Source organism: Pelodiscus sinensis, chromosome 27, assembly GCF_052426305.1.
Source record: "Pelodiscus sinensis isolate ZL-2025 chromosome 27, ASM5242630v1, whole genome shotgun sequence".
Taxonomy (NCBI): Eukaryota; Metazoa; Chordata; order Testudines; family Trionychidae; genus Pelodiscus; species Pelodiscus sinensis.
Window position 1 is genome coordinate 12,785,667 of NC_143078.1, and position 17,768 is coordinate 12,803,434.

At 55.6% G+C, this 17,768-nt stretch overlaps 1 protein-coding gene across 6 annotated transcripts in view; it reads left to right on the forward strand.

Annotated features, from left to right (window-relative positions):
* SCUBE3 (signal peptide, CUB domain and EGF like domain containing 3) overlaps positions 1–17,768 on the forward strand; it is a 106,786-nt gene that overhangs the window by 44,066 nt on the left and 44,952 nt on the right. For 4 of the 6 annotated variants that reach the window (XM_006115649.5, XM_025181016.3, XM_025181015.3 and 1 more), the window contains exons 5-6: positions 6,372–6,497; positions 9,419–9,535. In XM_006115649.5, coding sequence (XP_006115711.3) covers positions 6,372–6,497; positions 9,419–9,535 — 243 coding nt within the window. The remainder of the gene's footprint in view (positions 1–6,371; positions 6,498–9,418; positions 9,536–17,768) is intronic. The other 2 variants (XM_025181014.3, XM_025181018.3) reach the window with 1 other exon arrangement.

Here is a 17,768-nt window from a genome sequence, read left to right on the forward strand (position 1 = left end):
TGAATACAGCAGGGAGCAGCTCTGCGCTGGCGTGGCCGTGGCGGGGATGCGAGGACGGTGTGAATACAGCAGGGAGCAGCTCTGCGCTGGCGTGGCCGTGGCGGGGATGCGAGGACGGTGTGAATACAGCAGGGAGCAGCTCTGCGCTGGCGTGGCCGTGGAGGGGATGTGAGGACGGTGTGCACATGGCAGGACCCAGCCTTAGCTGTGGTAACCCTTTTGACACCGGCAGATGGTGTCGCATCAGGGGGATCTGAAGAAATGAGACAAGACCACAGGGTCAAGAAACCCCAACAACCTGTACCATAGCCAGAGCTTTGGCCAGCAAAACCTGCCTCCCCTAAGGCTGGCGCAGGGAAGCCTGTCCCTCCAGAGACCACTATCCATTCCCATGTCCCCCGGCCTCTCAAGCTGCACTCACCTGCAGCCCCATGAAGGCTGGGAGGGGAAGGCCATTAGAGGAAAAGAGCTCTGTGCCGTGAGCTCTGGACCCCTTTGCTGCGGTGTGGGGACACTGCCGCCTGTATGCAGCCACAACCCTGCCCTGCGCGCTGTTCAGCCCACACGTTCCTGCGGGACCTGGGACACAGCCAAGGTGTGGAACGACTGTAGGAGCCACAGAGTCGAGTCCCCGTTGGTGCGGAATTGGCGCGGATACATTGTCTGCTTTGCATTTTTAATGCGGAAAACCTTAACACAGTGGTTTCCCTGCTAGTTCTGTGACAGTGGGGAAGCAGGAACATGATGGCGGAGCGTTGTCAGAGGTCTGGCCCATCTCTCTCTGGAGGCGAGCTGCCCCTGCTTTTGGACAGCCAGACCCGTGGGGTCAGTCAGTTTGTCCAGCATTGCAGTATGTCCCAGGCATGCTGGGCAGAAGGCTGCATCGGATCTGTCCCTGCAGGCTCACCTCTTCAGAGAGTAGCACTCCACAGGCTGCCCACGTTCCTGCACCCCAGCTCTGAGCTGCCTGGGAGAAGCGCCGTGCTCCTCCCGCAGCCCTGCTCTGGTGAATTGCACCCTGCATCCGAGCACCACCCCTGGGAAAGGCAGGGGCTCAGAGGCAGGGCAGAGGGCCAGAAAGTGCATCATAGACCTTGCCCGTCTCCCTGGGTCACCCCATGTTGGGCATGGAGGCCTGTGTGCCTCTGGGCGCTGGGTTTTGTGGGGCTGGAAAGGACACCGCGGAGCCCCCTTTTCTAAAGAGAGATGGTTAAAATGTGCCGTAAACGGTGAGAGACCCACAAGGGGAGCCGGCTCTGTGTTTGGGGGGGGACAGGACTCTGAGGAGGGAAGGGCAGAACTGGCTTCGGAAACGCCACGAGGCAGCCCCCTATGGGAGCAAAGCCATGGGAGTCGGAGAGGCCGGCTGAGGCATTGCATGAAAGGCACAGCCACCTGCAGCCTGAAGCACGGGGCTGCCCCCTTTTAAAGAGAGGGTTAATGGAGGCACCCAAAGGGCTTGCACCGAGGCTAGCGCGTGGGCCGCATGAGTGGCCCTTCGTCTCAGGGGGCAGCGAGATCGTCAGAACCGAGACCCTCTCCCGGGGTAGGGCCGTTTTGCTCTCTGCCCTGGCGTCCCTAGAATTTGCAGGGGCGCTGACTGAACCGTAGCAGCGCTGTGATTGGCTGGAGAGGGAGCGCCCGGCTCTCACAGTCAGTGTGGTGCAATCAGCCCGCCCCTCACTTCCCGGGCCCTGGCTTTGCCGCCTGTCACTGTAGTAACACCTGTAGGAAAAACAACGGAACCTGGCAACCCTGCACATGGGCAGTGACACTCCATGTCTCGTGGGTCACACACAGAGCCCTGGTAGGCCGCAGGTTGCCCACCAGTGGCTTACATACTGTGGCACTGGCAGAAGTAGGAATATAGCCCAGCAGCCCTGAATCCCAGCCCCCTCCCTGCCCTGGTCCCCAGGCATCACCCTTCTCCTCAAACCAGGAGTAGCACCCCAGAGTCCTGACTCCCAGCTCCAGCCACTGGGCATCACTCTCCTCCCCAGGCTGAGAACAGAACTCCTGAATCTTGACTCCCACGTGCCCCTGCTTTACCCATGAGACCCCACTTCCCCTCTGTGTTTTCCAGAGGGGTGACTCCTGGTGTGTGGGACATCTCACCGACCCTATTCGGGGTAGTCCAACCCCCTGAGGTGCCTTCTCTCAATGGCTTTCCCTTGAGACACCCCCCGGGACACCCGACTGCCTTGGCTGCTGGCTAGTTTTTCAGAGTTCCCTTCAGATGCCCCAAGGCTGCCATTGCTGACACCTCTTAAGCGGGCTCAGTGACCTACCCTGCAGCGCCCATAAGATGTTCACCTTTCCCACCCTAAAGCACCCCACAAAGGCCGGAGCTCTCCCTTTGAACTGGCCGCATCTCTGCATTGCACAGCGGGCCGGGCACTAGGAAGGTGAAATCCTGTTTAATTGGTTAACCGGAGCAGCCCCTGCTAGCATCGGGGGAGCCAGGCCTCCCACGGACAGGGGCTGATCTGGCTGGCTGGCTGGCCAGAGCAGCCCCTGCTTGCAGAGGGCCCTATGGGGCTGAAGCGGCTCTAGCCCTCACCAGTTCCCCACAACCAGTAAACCATTCACATTCCTATGGGCCGTGAGGTCGGAGCGCTCAGCACGCAGGCTCTGCCTGGAACCGGGCTGCCCGTGCCTGGCTGTGGCCTTGTTAAATGTTCTATAAACTCCTGTCAATGTTCCATTCAGTACCCCCTTTGGGCGGCAGAGGTTAGAGGTGACCTTGCCTTGTCGCCTGTCCGGCTCTGGGCCCCAGCAGCTCCCCAACCTGGGGGCCAGGCCTGAGGGAGGGGTCAGGCGGAGAGAGGCAGAGAGGAAAAGGAGATTGTCCAGTGAGTGGGATGGGGAAGTGTGGGAGGGGGTGGGGAGCCAGGAAGGGGAGGGGTGAGCATGGCTAAGATAACAAAAGCCATAAGCCCAGCAGCTCCCCAAACCCTCCCCCCTCTTGCTGCCCTTTTCCCTGCCGCTTCTCAGACTGACCAGGACTTAAATCCTGCCTTGGTTGCCAAGCCTTTGTCAACAGACAGAAGTTACCCTGCCGCCAGCCCCACGCCACTGCCTCAGTATCCCTCAAGGCACCCGCTGAAATGGGAATGCCGGCTGGCGCTGCTGCCGCCCAGTCCCCGGCTCCTCTCCCCTCTCTCCGGGTGCTTTATTACCCAGCATAAACAATGCGCTGATTATGTGCGTGTCTGCGTATAGGCCTCTAATCACAACCAGACCTACTGCGTTCCCATTGCTCTGCCTGTGTGTGGGGCACAGCTCTGGGATGTTTCCCGTGCAAGCCGCCCCTGCTGGGCATTCCTGCAACACTGGGGTGTCTGTCTTGGCAGTCAGGCCCCATATGGCCTGTCCTGGGATGGCAAATTACAATTCTGTTGCCCCTTGGCCCCAAGTGTTGAGTCAGAATTCAGGGCCTTGGCGTGTGGCTCCAGTAGGAGGAGAAATGGACCCTCTGAGTCAGGTATTTTTGGGGGGCAGTCCTCTTGATTTGCTGAGGAGGAACGCAGAGACCTGGTTTCCTGAACACGGCACAGACCAGCAATAGCAAGTGTCCTCAAGCCTGTGTCATCAGCCAGTCCTGTGCCCCAAAGAACTCTGTGTCTGCTCCCTCTCATGGCCGGCTTCTCCAACTTTCTGCCTCTCACCCCCCCCTCCCCCAAACAGCTGCAAGCAAGGGGCACGTGGGCAACTCAGAACAAAATGTCTGGCGGGCCGCACATAAAACCCCCATGGGCACATGCCTCCCATGGCTGCAGGGTGCCCCCCACTGGCCTACAAGGAACACCGGTGGCATGGACGCTTGCTGGCAGTCGCAGGCACTTCTAGCCCAGCAGTCCAATAAGTGCTGTTCACACTGGGCCAGACCTAGTTGAGTCTGGGCTGCTTTGTCGGGCCTCTGAATTGGCTGGATCTCTGCTCTCCTCAGGCCTTGATGGGACCGGGGCTGCGTCTTGGTCAACCCCACCCTGAGTGAGGGTGGGATGGGATGAGCTGGGCTGCAGGTTGGAGCCACCTTGGGGAGAGGAGAAGGAGGCTGATTAGACCTGGATGGTCGCTCTCGGCTTAGCCGTGGGAGAAGCCAATAGACTGGTTCTCTAGCCAAATACAAGGTGTGTTAGCAGATAAAACGACCCTCCGGGTGTTGCTTTTCCCTAGTGTGTGTCCCTCTGGTGGCCAGTAAGGATCCTGTTTTGGGCTGATTCACGCCAATTGTTTTACATGGGGGCTACGTCTACACTGGCATGATTTTCCGGAAATGCTTTTAACGGAAAAGTTTTCCATTAAAAGCATTTTCGGAAAAGCGCGTCTAGATTGGCAGGATGCTTTTCCGCAAAAGCACTTTTTGCGGAAAAGCATCCGTGGCCAATCTAGAGGCGGTTTTCCGCAAAAAAGCCCCGATCGCCATTTTGGCCATCGGGGCTTTTTTGCGGAAAACAGTACTGTGCTGTCTACACTGGCCCTTTTGCGCAAAAGTCTTTCGGAAAAAGACTTTTGCCCGAACGGGAGCAGCATAGTATTTCTGGAAAAGCACTGATGATTTTACAGGAGATCGTCAGTGCTTTTCCAGAAATTCAAGCGGCCAGTGTAGACAGCTGGCAAGTTTTTCCGCAAAATCAGATGATTTTGCAGAAAAACTTGCCAGTCTAGACACAGCTACGGGGTGGGAGGAGAAGGGGGCAATTTCCCTCACTCTTGTTTTACAGATGGAGAAACTGAGGCGTAGATAAAGGAACTGACTCCCTCTAGGCAGTGCAATGAGCCATTGGCAGAGCTGGCACTAGAACCCAGGAGTCCTGGCGCCACTGCATGTGGTTTGACAGCAGCCTTTCTCCGTGGGCTGTGGCATAAGCTGGACTTCAGCCCACGAGCTGCAGCCTTCCTAAGGCCCCACTGGCAAAGTCTCCAAGTGGCGTTTGTGCCTGGTCGTTCCAGTATGATCCTTTGTGCCTTTGGCATCTCACAGGCGGCTAAGGGCTGCTCTGGGGCAGGAGCTGAGGCCCTGCGAGGGGAAGGCAGCCGAGGCTGCGGGTGAGCAGTGGCAGCGAGTGTGGAAGAGTGTCTGGCAGGGACAACATGGCAGATTTGAGCCCACGCTCCCTCCCAGCCCCAGTAGCCCGCCAAAAGGAACAGCGACAGCACGGAGTGGAAGGGACCAGCGCTGCTGCCGGCAGCAGAGCTCAGGACCGTGGGCCCATGGAGGGTGCTGGGTGGCTTGGCCAGGCCGTTAGGTCAGCACCGTGACCCCAGGGGCCTGCAGCCCCTCCCACTCCCTGCTGTGGCTGGAGCCAATGTCAAGGCTCCGTCGTAACCCCAACAGCTGCCCCGTCACTGTGATAGGCCTGCCCAGCCCTTAGGCTGCTCCGAGCCCTCCTGGCACTAAACTAAACTGGCATTAAACTCGGGCACTAAAGCCAGGGGGACATGGCCCTTCCGGTACCAGCTCCGGTTGATGGCAGGGGTGATGAATGCTGGCAGGCCGGGGATGGAGTTCTGGACTCCGCATCCATGAACAGAGCAAAAGCCAAAATAATTGAGGGTTGTGAGTTTGCAGCCTGGATAGCCCGGACCGTAGTGTCTGCTCTGGCGCACTGACCCGGCCTTCCTGGAGCTGGTCGGCCCTCCCAGGGAAACTGCCCTGAGCTTGTGGATGGGCTCCTTGCAGAGCTTTGCCTGGCTGCTGAGGCCAGTGGGGAGCAGACGGGGGAAGGATAAACAGCGGGGCTGTGGTTGGGCATTGGGTGGGGGGAGGGATGGGCAGAGGGGAAGGACACTGGGTGCAGGGAGTGTGGTGGGGATGTTTGGTGGGGGCTGAGCATGGGGAGGAGGTTTGGGGTGGGCAAAGCGGGAACAGAGGGGAAATGGGCCCTGAGGGCGGAGGACAGTGGGGGAGGGGAAGAGGGGTGATGGCTGGTGTATGGAAGTGGGAATGGGCGTGCTAAGGGTGGGTGGTGATGGGGGAGAGGGAAGATGGGGCTAGAGTTGGAAGGTGGGTGAGGCATGCCTTGGTTGGGCCTGTTCCAGGCTGGCAGGTAGGGGCTTGAAGAAAGTCGAAGGCATTTTGGGGTGGGGACGTGCATGTAAGGCTACAGGTGGGCTGGTATTTGCTGGCTATGTGGGTACCTGTCCTCAGAGAGCCCTAGGCAGGGCTGCGGGATGCTTCCCGCCAGGCACTCACAGGCAGCAGAGGTGTCCGTGCGGGCTGCACTTGGCTCTAGGCTGCGCCTGACAGACAGGCCCTTCTGAGACAGTGGTCCCGGCTGGAATGAGAGAAATGTACCCTTCCTCCCAGGCCCGCCTTGGCCCTCGAGGAGCAGGGCAGCTTTTATGTGCTTTCTTCTCTCTTTTAGAAGGAATGAACTGCATGAACAAGAACCACGGCTGTGCCCACATCTGCCGAGAGACCCCCAAGGGCGGCATCGCCTGTGAGTGCCGCCCGGGCTTCGAGCTCACCAAGAACCAGCGGGACTGCAAATGTAAGCACCCCGCGCCTGGCTGCTCCTGCCCCCACCTTTGCTTGTGGCTCCAGCCTGGGCTTGGCGCCTCGAGACAGCTCCATGGCAGCCACCATTCCTTTGTAAAGAGGTGTGGCTCTCCGGACTCCCAGGCCCCGCTCTAGGCCACGCTCTCCACCTTCCCGAGGAAACGAACCCACGCCCCCTGGCCTCCAAACTTCCTGCACTGAGCACTACGCTCAGGAGTCCTGATTCCATGGCCGCCGCCTCTGAGCACCAGCCCACGCTGCTCTCCCGTGTCCCGGGCCGACCCAGATCCCTGACACCCAGTCACCCTGCTTTAGGCTGTAACTCTGAGCCCGGTAATGAACCCAAGAGTCCTGGCGCCTATCCCTCGCCCCTCTGCCCTAGCCCCTTAGACCACGTCACGTTCCACTGCCCCACGCTTTCCTGCCACTGTCTGGAAATGAAACCCAGGAGTCCTGACCCCTAATAAAAGCTTCATGACACCCAGTTTCCAAATGGGTCCATTTTCCAAGGTTTAAAGGCCATCTTTCCAGCCAGCCCCCTTACCTGCCCTTGCAGTATCTCTTGCAGATGTCTGTACTTGCCTGCCCAGCTTGCCAGTGGTTTGCATGTGCCATTGTGTTCATGGTCACAGGCTGTGGCCGGCCCAGGCTGGAGCCACCCCACATCATGCAGAAATAATTAAAATGGGTCCCAAAGGCTCAACATCCCCCATGGGATGTTTACAGAATCCCGTGGTTCCCACTTTACAGCACCTCAGAGCTTGTTCTCTTGCAGAGCCGATGGGCCAGAGTCACCGCTGGTGTAAGGCTGCAAGGGCTTACACCGAATCAGAGCCTGTTGTCTGATCAGCTTTAGTTTTAAAGTATTACCTCACCCTAGCACAGCGAGTGAGATGTCAGCAGAGAACCGCAAGAGTCATCTCCAGTGTTGTCAGCCCCTCTGATCTCAAGCCAGGGCTTCGTGGGGCTGCCAAGATTTTAATTTTTTTCAAAATCTTTTATTTCTTTGATTACTATTTTATTTGCTCTCAGCAGCAGCAAGGATGAAAGGGAGTTTGAACCCAGCAAGCAGGTTCTCCTCTGGGCTAAGTTAAAAGAGCAACTTGCCTCCTTAAAAACATCGGGTAGGATTTTCAAAGCACCAGAGTGGCATAAGAATTTGAAAATCCCATGCCTCCGCTTCATTAGTGAGTGAGCAGTACCATGCTGGGCCAAATCAGCTGCCTTTCTAGCCCGCTCTTTGACACTGGCAAGTAGTAGATAGATGACTGTGGGAAAGGTGCAAGAAACCACATGGTAGTGGCAGGGAATGACAGAGACTTAGACATGACTGATGATTTCTTTTAATGGTTAGGCATAGACTTTATTGGGTGATTAACGCTACTCGGTAGAATTACTTCTTAGCCTTAAAATGTCTGCAAACCTGGATTTTAAGTCCTTTCATAAATGTTAAGTTTAAACTAGGGATGTAATAGTGTAGTCAGTTAACCGATTAACTGATAAGCAAAAGCTTATCGGTTAATGCTATAGACTACACGCATTCTCCCCCTCTCCCTCTTGCCAGTACATTTTTTTAGCAGCCTGGCTCGGTTCTTGCTCATGCCAGGTCTGGGACTGCAGCTCTGAATTTAAAGTGTGTTAGGAGCCAGGCAGCTCGGCTCAGTTCCGGCTCGCACCAGAATTACATCAGAGGCAGCAGCGTGGAGTGACAGGCAGCCGATCCGCAAGGGGAGCTGGTTTTTAAACTGGCTTCTCTCGGAGACCATCTTCCACCTGGCATCCCATGCTGCTGCCTCTAATACAGAGCACCTAGCACCCTAGCACAGAGGTTACTCGGCTGTTCAATTAACCGATATTTAACATCCCTAGTTTAAACCTTCCAAGATCTCCTGAGCAAGCTTGGAGATAAACCCCATTGTTCTGTGTGTTTGGGGCTGTTTATAGAGCCCAAAAAGGACCATTGTGCTCAGCTAGATCATTCCACCTGCTCCAAGCTAAGAACTAGTGTTTTCATTTCTGCTGCTTGGGTTTCCTGGGATTGGCACTTGGTTCCTCCAGCACCATAGGCAGGAAACCCACCGGTGGACCACAATGCCAGTTCTCTACTGGCTCTTTGAAATGTCTAAGATACTGTCCTCCAAGTAGTGATGAAAGGGACAGTGACTTTCAGTCACTGTCAATCTGAGCCAGGATTTTCAAAACTAACTACAATTTTGGGGGCCCAACTTTGAGCACTATAAGGGGCCCTCGTTTTCATGGGTAGACGTACAGCACTTTCTGACTTTCGAGCCCTTTTAAAATGTCTCAAGTCAGGCACCCCGAATCTGAAAATCTTCACCCTACAGTGGATTTGAACTCTCAACCTGGGGGATATGCTCTAGAGCGGATGGACTCTAGAATCACTCATGCCTCCCGCTTCCGCTTGGCTGGTTTTCTGTGTGGCACTCAGCCTCCCACCGCTAGAACGCCTGTTCAGACGTGGCCTCGCTGGGTGTTAACTGAAAGCTGTTACCATGGGATAGTGCATTGGCCTGTGTGAAAGGAGCTGGGAAGATGAGCCTCAGTCTAGTTCCCAATAGGGAAGTGTCCATGTGCAAAGCTTGCCTTGGTTGGGAAGAAAGGGCAGAGACTAGAATGCCTTTCTTACAGCCCTCGCGATGATCGAAATGGCTTGAACTGCAGGTGCTGGGTCAGATGGCCCTGCTGAGGCTGGCTAGCTAAATGGATCATTTAGCCTGATTCCATGTGGCGGACGGGATGCTGGCATCAAGGGCCCATTTGGGGTGGTGATTCCATTACCTAGACAGCCTGCGTTCCCCTGCTCGTGTGCATTCCGAAACCACGTGTGTGTTTGGAAACTGCTCCTTGCTCTGCTTGCCGACGTCTCGACTGTGGGTTCTTTGCTCTCTGCAGTGACCTGCAACTATGGAAACGGAGGGTGCCAACACACATGTGACGACACAGACCAAGGGCCCAAGTGCGGCTGCCATGTGAAGTTTGTGCTGCATGCGGATGGGAAAACGTGCATAGGTAGGTGGGCGCGGTAGCATAGATCACACCTGCCTGCATGGGGGCTCTGACTGGGCTGTGGATCTCTGTGCTCTTGCACTAGGACTACCAGCTTACAAGGCTGCTGCCCCAGACTAAACTAACGGTCATTGAATGCTCCCTCTCCTACCTAACTGTAACACTCCCTAGCCAGCGATCCAGAGCTGTATGGAGATGATCCACACTATTGTGTAAGGTTTATTCTCTGCTCTAGCTATAGTCAAACAGTTGGCTCTGCATCCCACTGACAGTACCAACTTTTCAGGCCTCCAAGACATGGTGGAGTTTTCTCCCCACAAGAAATCCATTTTCTTTTGGTATTCTAAAGAACAGCAGAGGTTTTCATAGTTCTACGTGTTAAGAAAGAAAGAGCTGGAACAGAATTGGATTTGGTATGTTTGAGGATATTTCGAAGTAATCTCGCAAGGAAAGGAGTCTTTTGTGCAGGCTTAATTAATTTATAGATCTCTCTATATTACGCTGCATGTGTTGTAATTGCAGACAGCTGTCTGGGGTACATGGGCATTCATTCACATGCTCTTGTGCATATAGTTATGTAGGTTGTTGCATGTGCACACCCAGTCCTGTTCTCACACTCATGCATGTTTGAGCAGACACCTGGAAGAGTTCTCTAGGAAAAGAATTTGAATGCCTTGAATGGGGAATCTGCAGCTTTGTTCTGGGCTAGCTGTTATCTTCCCTTGTGGTGTTATCCTCTAGGCTTTGGGGAAGGATGGTGAGGGGTTAAGATTTGGACGCGAGTCTGTTCCCAGTGGGAACTTGGCACTATGAGCTCTCAGCCCATCAACAGTTGTCTTGCAAAAACAAAAAAACAAAACCCAGCCACCCCCAAAATCGGCTTTTTTCTCTGTGTGTTTTCAAATTGTAAAACATCAAACAGAGATAGAAGTTTTACTCGTTTCAGATGCTCGCACAGCTTAACAGATGATTTGATTTAAAAAAACGTTACATTTGGGAAGTGATTAAATCCACAAATTGCTGTAAACATGTTAGCTCTTATTGCAAAATAAAAAAGGAATTAAAAACAACTGAGAGATTTAGCTCTTCAGGCCCCTGCTGTGCAGGCATAGAAAATGCCCTACACACACATCCACGAGGCAGCTTCATCCCACAAGTTAGCACTGGAAAAGTCCATCCTGTCCCTCTCCTTGCCCTGTTGGACTGTCCCCTGTTTCACACGAGGCATTACACATCCCGAGCAAGAGGACCCCCATCCCTGCCCCCGGGGGTAAGTTCCCACCCTCAGAGATCTCACTGCAGGAAGACTTTCCTAATGTTCAGACCCCACGTTTTTCCTTCCTTAATTTCATCACATGACATCTCATTCTACCCCCTTTCACTTCCCTGAATAATCTCACTCCTTCCTTATGAATAATCCTCACTCCTTCCGTATGTGCATCCTGTTCCCCGGTAGATTTCTCTGCTCATTTACTGCTATTATTCTTCCCCTCTGAACACTTGTGTTTGTCAATATCTTTTGAATACCAGGGTATTTATCCCGACTGTTCTTACACCAGAGGCTGCCATATGGATCTGTTCTAATGCCAAAGTTTGTTAACTTCAGAGAAAGCAGGATCAACCTCATGGGAAAGGATCTGCTTCAGGCTTTTCTGTGTGGCCATGTTGCAATGCAAATTGCCTGTCTAAATTACTGTTCACTATCCACCCTAGACGTCTCCCAGCCCTTCTGCTTCTCCAGTCTCTCCTTCCCTTTACAGAGCTATGTTTGGAAGATAGTGCCCCTGCTGGTATTAGTACCTGCATTTCCTCTGACTTGACGTATGTTGTGTTTGCCATGTTTTCTGATCATGTTGCTAGTCACTTTGGCTACCTTGGAATCCCTCTCTTCTCCCTGGTGTTTTCCATTCCTCCCATAGATAATTATCTGTAAATGTAATAACCCTTGGTTTTGCATCATTAATGAAGAGTTTCAACTAGACCAGATTTATGCTGTCTGAGACAGGGACAGTCTTTTCATTCTGTGTTTGTACAGTGCCTGGCATTAGGGGGTCCTAGGCCAGGACGAGGGCTCATTGAAGCTACTGCAATAGAAATGATGAATAATAATTAATAACATTAGCATCTGTGGTACCTCCCCTGGCTCTGATGCTCTTTATTGCTCTTTTTTCCATGGCCTTTCAGCCTCTTTTTGATCCTCCTACCTTCCACTTTCCAATCACCATGGTGTTACTCTAACCAAAAAAAGGTGCCTGGCCAGAGCTAATCCTTATGAACCATTGATGCTTATGCCTCCTGTTTTCATTAACCCCCCGAAGTGTAGTGATTTCTTCCCCCAAATGAACTGAACGAGGAGTAAAATGTAAGCAAACGGGGCAGCCGTTGCCAGGTTTGCTGTCCGCGCCTTTCTTTGAAGAGCCGTACCCTAGTGGCATTTCTGCACTCTTATGACAAAGCCTGTTTTCTAGTGCCCATGGTATGATAAGTTGGATTGTCGATCGCCTTGAGGGAATCTCTCTCCTGTTGAAGTCAGTAGTTGTTTTTCTATGGACTTAATTGGGAAAGGGAAGAGGGGCCAGGTTTTTCAAGGTAATGAGGTACCTACAGTTGCTTAGGTGCATAATTATAATTGCCTTCAATAGCACTTAGTCACTTAACCTGCCTGCTGCTTTATAAGTCCCTATTTGCACCTTTCCATGCTTCAGTATCTTTGTAAATATGTTTGATTTTCCCAAATATTTCTGTGTATTTCCTTGAGGCTAGAACTGGGCACAAATCGAACAGGACTCCTCCCATCCTCTGGCATAACTATTCCTTCCATGGCTGGGAAGTCTAGTGGTTAGAGTTCGACTCCTAGCTCTGCCACTGACTCACTCTGTAACCTTAGGAAAGTCTTATCAGTGGTAGGTGCCTCTGTTTATCCCCACCCCCATAAAACAGGGCTAATATCTACCTCCCAGGGCACTGGAGCCTAATTCCTTAATGTCTAGCTAGTGTTCTGAGGTCCTCACTGGAGGCTTCAGGATAACGTCTTGAGAAGGGAGATATTTCCAAAGTGTGGAGGGAATTAGGAGACAGAGCTTGCAGGGCCTGATTTTTAGAGTGTCTCAGTGTTCAGACATTCAAGTTGAGCCCCCAGATCACCAGCCACTTCTGGAAACCTTGGCCAAAAAACTCCTTTTGTATTTACCCAGCCCTTTAGAAAACGTCGTCCTGTGTGAGTCAGTACATGTGTGTTATCTTCCCACTAGCTCACCTCCCTGTATGAAATTTAATATAGCCAGGAAGTGTCTTAGTGGTAACACTGGCCACCCCATCCTGACTAGCTGCAGATGCCCCGCTCTGGACTTATATCAAGGGGTCTGTTTGCTGCATCCCCTTGGCTGCTCCTTCGTCCTGCAGTGGGAACTATGGACACAGCATCCCGTTCCCACTGGGGCAGCCTCTGGCGCTGATCCAGCCTTTGTGAGCCACATTCTGCCCCCGGCTGTGCTGATGGGTGTGAGCGGGGGCAGGATTTAGCCCGGCACTTTGGGTAGCATCAGAGTCCATGAACAGCGTCTGCCTGGAATGCCAGCAGTGCCGGCTTGTGCTGCCATCCATGACTACAGGCTGTCAATCACCTTCCTCACAGGGCTGCCCAGCTGGGCAGATTTACAGTCAGGCAGGAGACTTACGTACCTGCCTGGAGATTTATAAGTGCTCTTTTTTGTGTTACCACTGGGTCTCAGCACACAGCTGCCCTTGCAGCTCCCCTGCCCCCGTCCTTCTCCATTTCCTCTGCAAGGCTTCAGCATTTCAAGGGGAATACATTTTCCAGTGCGGGGTGTGTAAACCTGCTCCCCAGGCCGGGGGCTTTGAAATTGAATGCGGTGAGTATGAAGGGCCCCTGGGAGCAGACTCCACATCCAGGTCCCCCTCAGCTCACACCAGCTGGCAGGAAGCACAATGGCTTCGGTTGAGTGACAGTTTCACTAGGGCCGCGGCCGGTGTTTTTCATTTTTCTGCTTTTTATTGCCGCTTTTAAAAATGCGGATAATGAATAACATGCCTGTGAGCGGAGCCGGGGCCAGCCCCACCGGGGCTCCGGGACGGGGGGAGGGGCGGCTGATGACCTGATGGATTTATGTTTATGCTCTGAAGCAGCCTTTTCAGCAAGCCCCAAACCTGCCGCGCCCTGAGGATTAAAGTGCTCAGCAGCGCCTGGCTCGGGTCAGGCTCGCACACGGGAGGGCTCGCTCCTTGGTAAGACAGGTCAGAGAAAAGCACCAGGCCCCAGTACTCTGAGTGGCTCCGAATGCGGAGAGACCCCTGTGAGACACTGTCACTGTGGGAGACACCAGGCACCCTGCTCAAGGGTTCCCGTAAGGTGTGGTGTGAGGTCCCACCACACGCCAGCACCGCCCCGGGGCAATACAGCACCCCCCCGACATACCAGCACCGCCCCCGGGGCAATACAGCACCCCCCCAACACGCCAGCACCGCCCCGGGGCAATACAGCACCCTCCCCGACACGCCAGTACCGCCCCGGGGCAATACAGCACCCCCCCCGACACGCTAGCACCGCCCCGGGGCAATACAGCACCCCCCCGACATACCAGCACCGCCCCCGGGGCAATACAGCACCCCCCCCGACACGCTAGCACCGCCCCGGGGCAATACAGCACCCCCCCGACACGCCAGTACCGCCCCGGGGCAATACAGCACCCCCCCGACATACCAGCACCGCCCCGGGGCAATACAGCACCCCCCCCCCCGACATACCAGCACCGCCCCCGGGGCAATACAGCACCCCCCCCGACACGCCAGCACCGCCCCCGGGGCAATACAGCACCCCCCCCCCCCCCCCCCCGACACGCCAGCATCACCCCCGGGGCAATACAGCACACCCCCCCGACAAGCCAGCACCGCCCCGGGGCAATACAGCACCCCCCCAACATACCAGCACCGCCCCCGGGGCAATACAGCACCCTCCCCGACACGCCAGTACCGCCCCGGGGCAATACAGCACCCCCCCAACATACCAGCACCGCCCCCGGGGCAATACAGCACCCTCCCCGACACGCCAGTACCGCCCCGGGGCAATACAGCACCCCCCCCGGACACGCTAGCACCACCCCGGGGGTAATACAGCACCCCCCTGACACGCCAGCACCACCCCCCCCCCCCATGGCAATCCAGCAACCCGCAACATGCCAACGCTGCTCTCCCATGGCAATACAGCACGCCCCCCCCCCCTCCCCAGGCCAGCTCTGCCCCTGCTCTGCTGCAGTGCAGGTTTTCTCTCTCTGGTGAGTGTCTAGTGAGCCCTACAGATGAAGGCTTGCTCAGGACACGGTGCCCCACCCATGGGCTCCTGCCCTGGAGGGTCCCTTCAGGGCTCAGAGGAGAACTCAGTCTGTGTGGACCAGGCTGCCAGCGAGGAGCGTGGGTGATGTTTGTGACACGCACCTGGGATGGACCTGGTCCCACCAAACCCTTTGCCTGTTGGCCCCATCACAGCCCTCACTTGCTGGCAGGCCTGGATTGGGACTCTCAGCCTGGGGAGAAAGGGCTCTAAGTCAGGGGTTCTCAAACTTTGTGAGACCGCGACCCCCCTCTAAATTGCTCGTGCCCCCCCAGGCAGGGCCGGATTAAGGGGGGGGCTAGCCGGGCAGCTGCCCCAGGGTGCCAAGCTATGGGGGGGGTCGCCTGATTGAAGTGGTTAGGGGCACCCCGCCCCGCTGCCCAGGGTGCAAGTATGGCTCAGTCCGGCACTGCCCCCGGGGGGTCAGGACCCAGAGTTTGAGAAACGCGGCTCTAAGCTGCTACCAGCCTCTGACCCACCCGCTCGGCAGCTGCTCTCCCTTCTGCTCTCACTGATGCTGCAGCCAGTGTTCCCTGTATGCTGGGCGCTTGGGCAGCCACTCAGGAGAGATTCAGATGCCGCCCATCTAATCAGCAAAGTGCCCACAGCACCCACAGCCAGGAGCATGTGTTTCTACATGTGGTGCACATGTGCTCATGCCTCCGTGCACGTAACAACGTGTATTTTGCGCATGCTTGGAGAATATTGGAGGGAACATTGGCTGCAGCCCCCTTGTTTGTACTCACTCTCGACATCAGAGATTTGGAATCCAAAGGAACAGCTGCATCACCTCTGAATTAGGCTGTTCCTGGATGTGTGTCGGGTGGAGCATAATGCAGCTGGGAGCTAAGACGTAGGAGCTGTGAGTCAGCAAGAAACCAGATCAGAGCAGGGACCTACATGTCTTTTGGCTGTGGGGCTTGAGTTTCATCATACAGTGACCCACATGCAGCCACGTGCAACTGGTTCTCCTCAGATGCTCCCAGAATCCTTTGTGCTTGGTCCAGGAGGTTATGGGCATTCCTGGCATAAGAGGTAGACCCCGATGGGCAGGTAGCCAGAGACAAGGAAAGAACACACCCTCCCACCTCATTCCAGGCACCCAGAAGAGATGCCTCAAGAGCCGGAGCTCTGGAGCATGGAGGGAAGGGTGGTCTGCAGAGTGAGCAATGCCTAGGGCACGGGGAGAAGGGTGGGGTGAGGGCTGGCTTTCCTCTCAAGCAGGACTGCTCGACCAGCTGGAAGGAGATCTGACCGGGAGCACCACGCCCAGTGTTCTCGCAGCCCCAGCTTTGTGGTCTCCAGTGATCCCAAATGAGCACGAGTTCTAGTGTGTATCAGTTTAGAACCTGGCGCCTCCTCTCTCTGGGGAGTTGCTCATGGCAGGCCTGCTCTGAGCACACCTGGGATTTGGCCCTATAAGGGAGCGGCGAGTCAGCTGCATCCACCAGACTGGGTGGGGAATGCAGGAGGGCAGGACTGAGAGCAGGAGAGGGCAGCTGGCCAGGGGACTCCAGGGAGCGGATCTGAGGAGTCGGTGCTCTTTAAAGAGCAGGAGGGCTGGCAATAAAGGGAGACACCTGGGCAGCGTTGGCACATCAGGATAGATAGTTTGGCTGTGTCAGATCCCCCGGGCAGAGGACCTGGAGCGGAGTGTGGGCTCTCTAGGGACCTCTGTGGCTAGCCAGGGGAAGATGAAGGGGCTGGTTGGATCCCAGGTGAGCTGGAAGATAATTGAAGGTGGAAAGACCTTTAGAGGGAGGCATGAGCCCAGTGCAGGTGTCTGGGGCAAAGACCTGGGTTTGTGTGTGTTTGGGGTGGGGCTTTGGGTGTGAGCTGCAGGCGAGAGTCACTTCAGCAGCTAATAGAATCATCAGGCAGGAGGAGAAACTGAGACAGGGTCTGACGTTGGGTGCAGAGGGGCCTGGCGTTGGGCTAGGACTTTTTCTGTCTTTCATAGTGAGGATGCTGTGAGCCCTCTGCCATGCTGCTGTAGCCCGTCTCCTCAGTGCCGGGAATGAACAGAGGGGCGTGCGGGATAGATCCTTCCTGACCGGGGCTCCGGGGTCTTGCCAAGCAGGGCAGCTTACCCAGGCGCTGTGTAGCCTGCAGCCCGGCTGTGCCAGTGCGTTCTGCTGTGTGGGCGTCTGTCCCTGAGCTGAGTCCCACCCCATTTATTTTGACCAAACTGTGGCTGGCAGCAGCTTTTGGGGTCAAGTCAGTGAGTTAACCAGGAAAGGCTCCTCTCCCTTGACTGACCTTGAGCCCTGGATCAGATTACCTAATTCCCTGCCCCCCGCCTACCGCCTCCAGCCTCACATCCCTCTCATTCCATGGGCCGGAATAGGGGCAGCGTAACACAGGCAGCTCTGCCCCCTGGGAAGTCCGGCTCGTTCCCCACGGCTCCCGTCTGTCCCCACACCCGCCATGGGGAGTGCAGGGCCGTGCCCGAGGGGGTGTCCGACAGTCGCCTCGGTGCAGTTGGCTTGAGCGGCTGGGAGATGTTATATGATGGGAAGGGGCAGGAGGGGCTGGGGTCAGCGTTCCCTGGCACATCTACAAGTCACGGAAGCACGAGGTTTTATGCAGTCGCAGAGATGGGCGGTGCCGGAGATGCTCCCCCTTCAGAGCTGCCCTGGACGGGAGTTAACCCCCCTGCCCTTGTGTCCTACGTCCTTCCCAACCCCTGGTTCGTCCAGCATGGACACTCGGGGCACAGCCGGGTAGCAGAGGAAGGCCCGGGGGCCGGTTAGAATTTTCCCCATGCTGCAGAGAGCCGAGGGAACAGATCACGCTCCTCTCGCCTTTCCCTTTTACCTTCCTCCTCTCTTGGGCTCCGCCTGGCCTCTCCACACGGCCTCGCCTGCCTCTGGAGTTTGGTTCTCATTA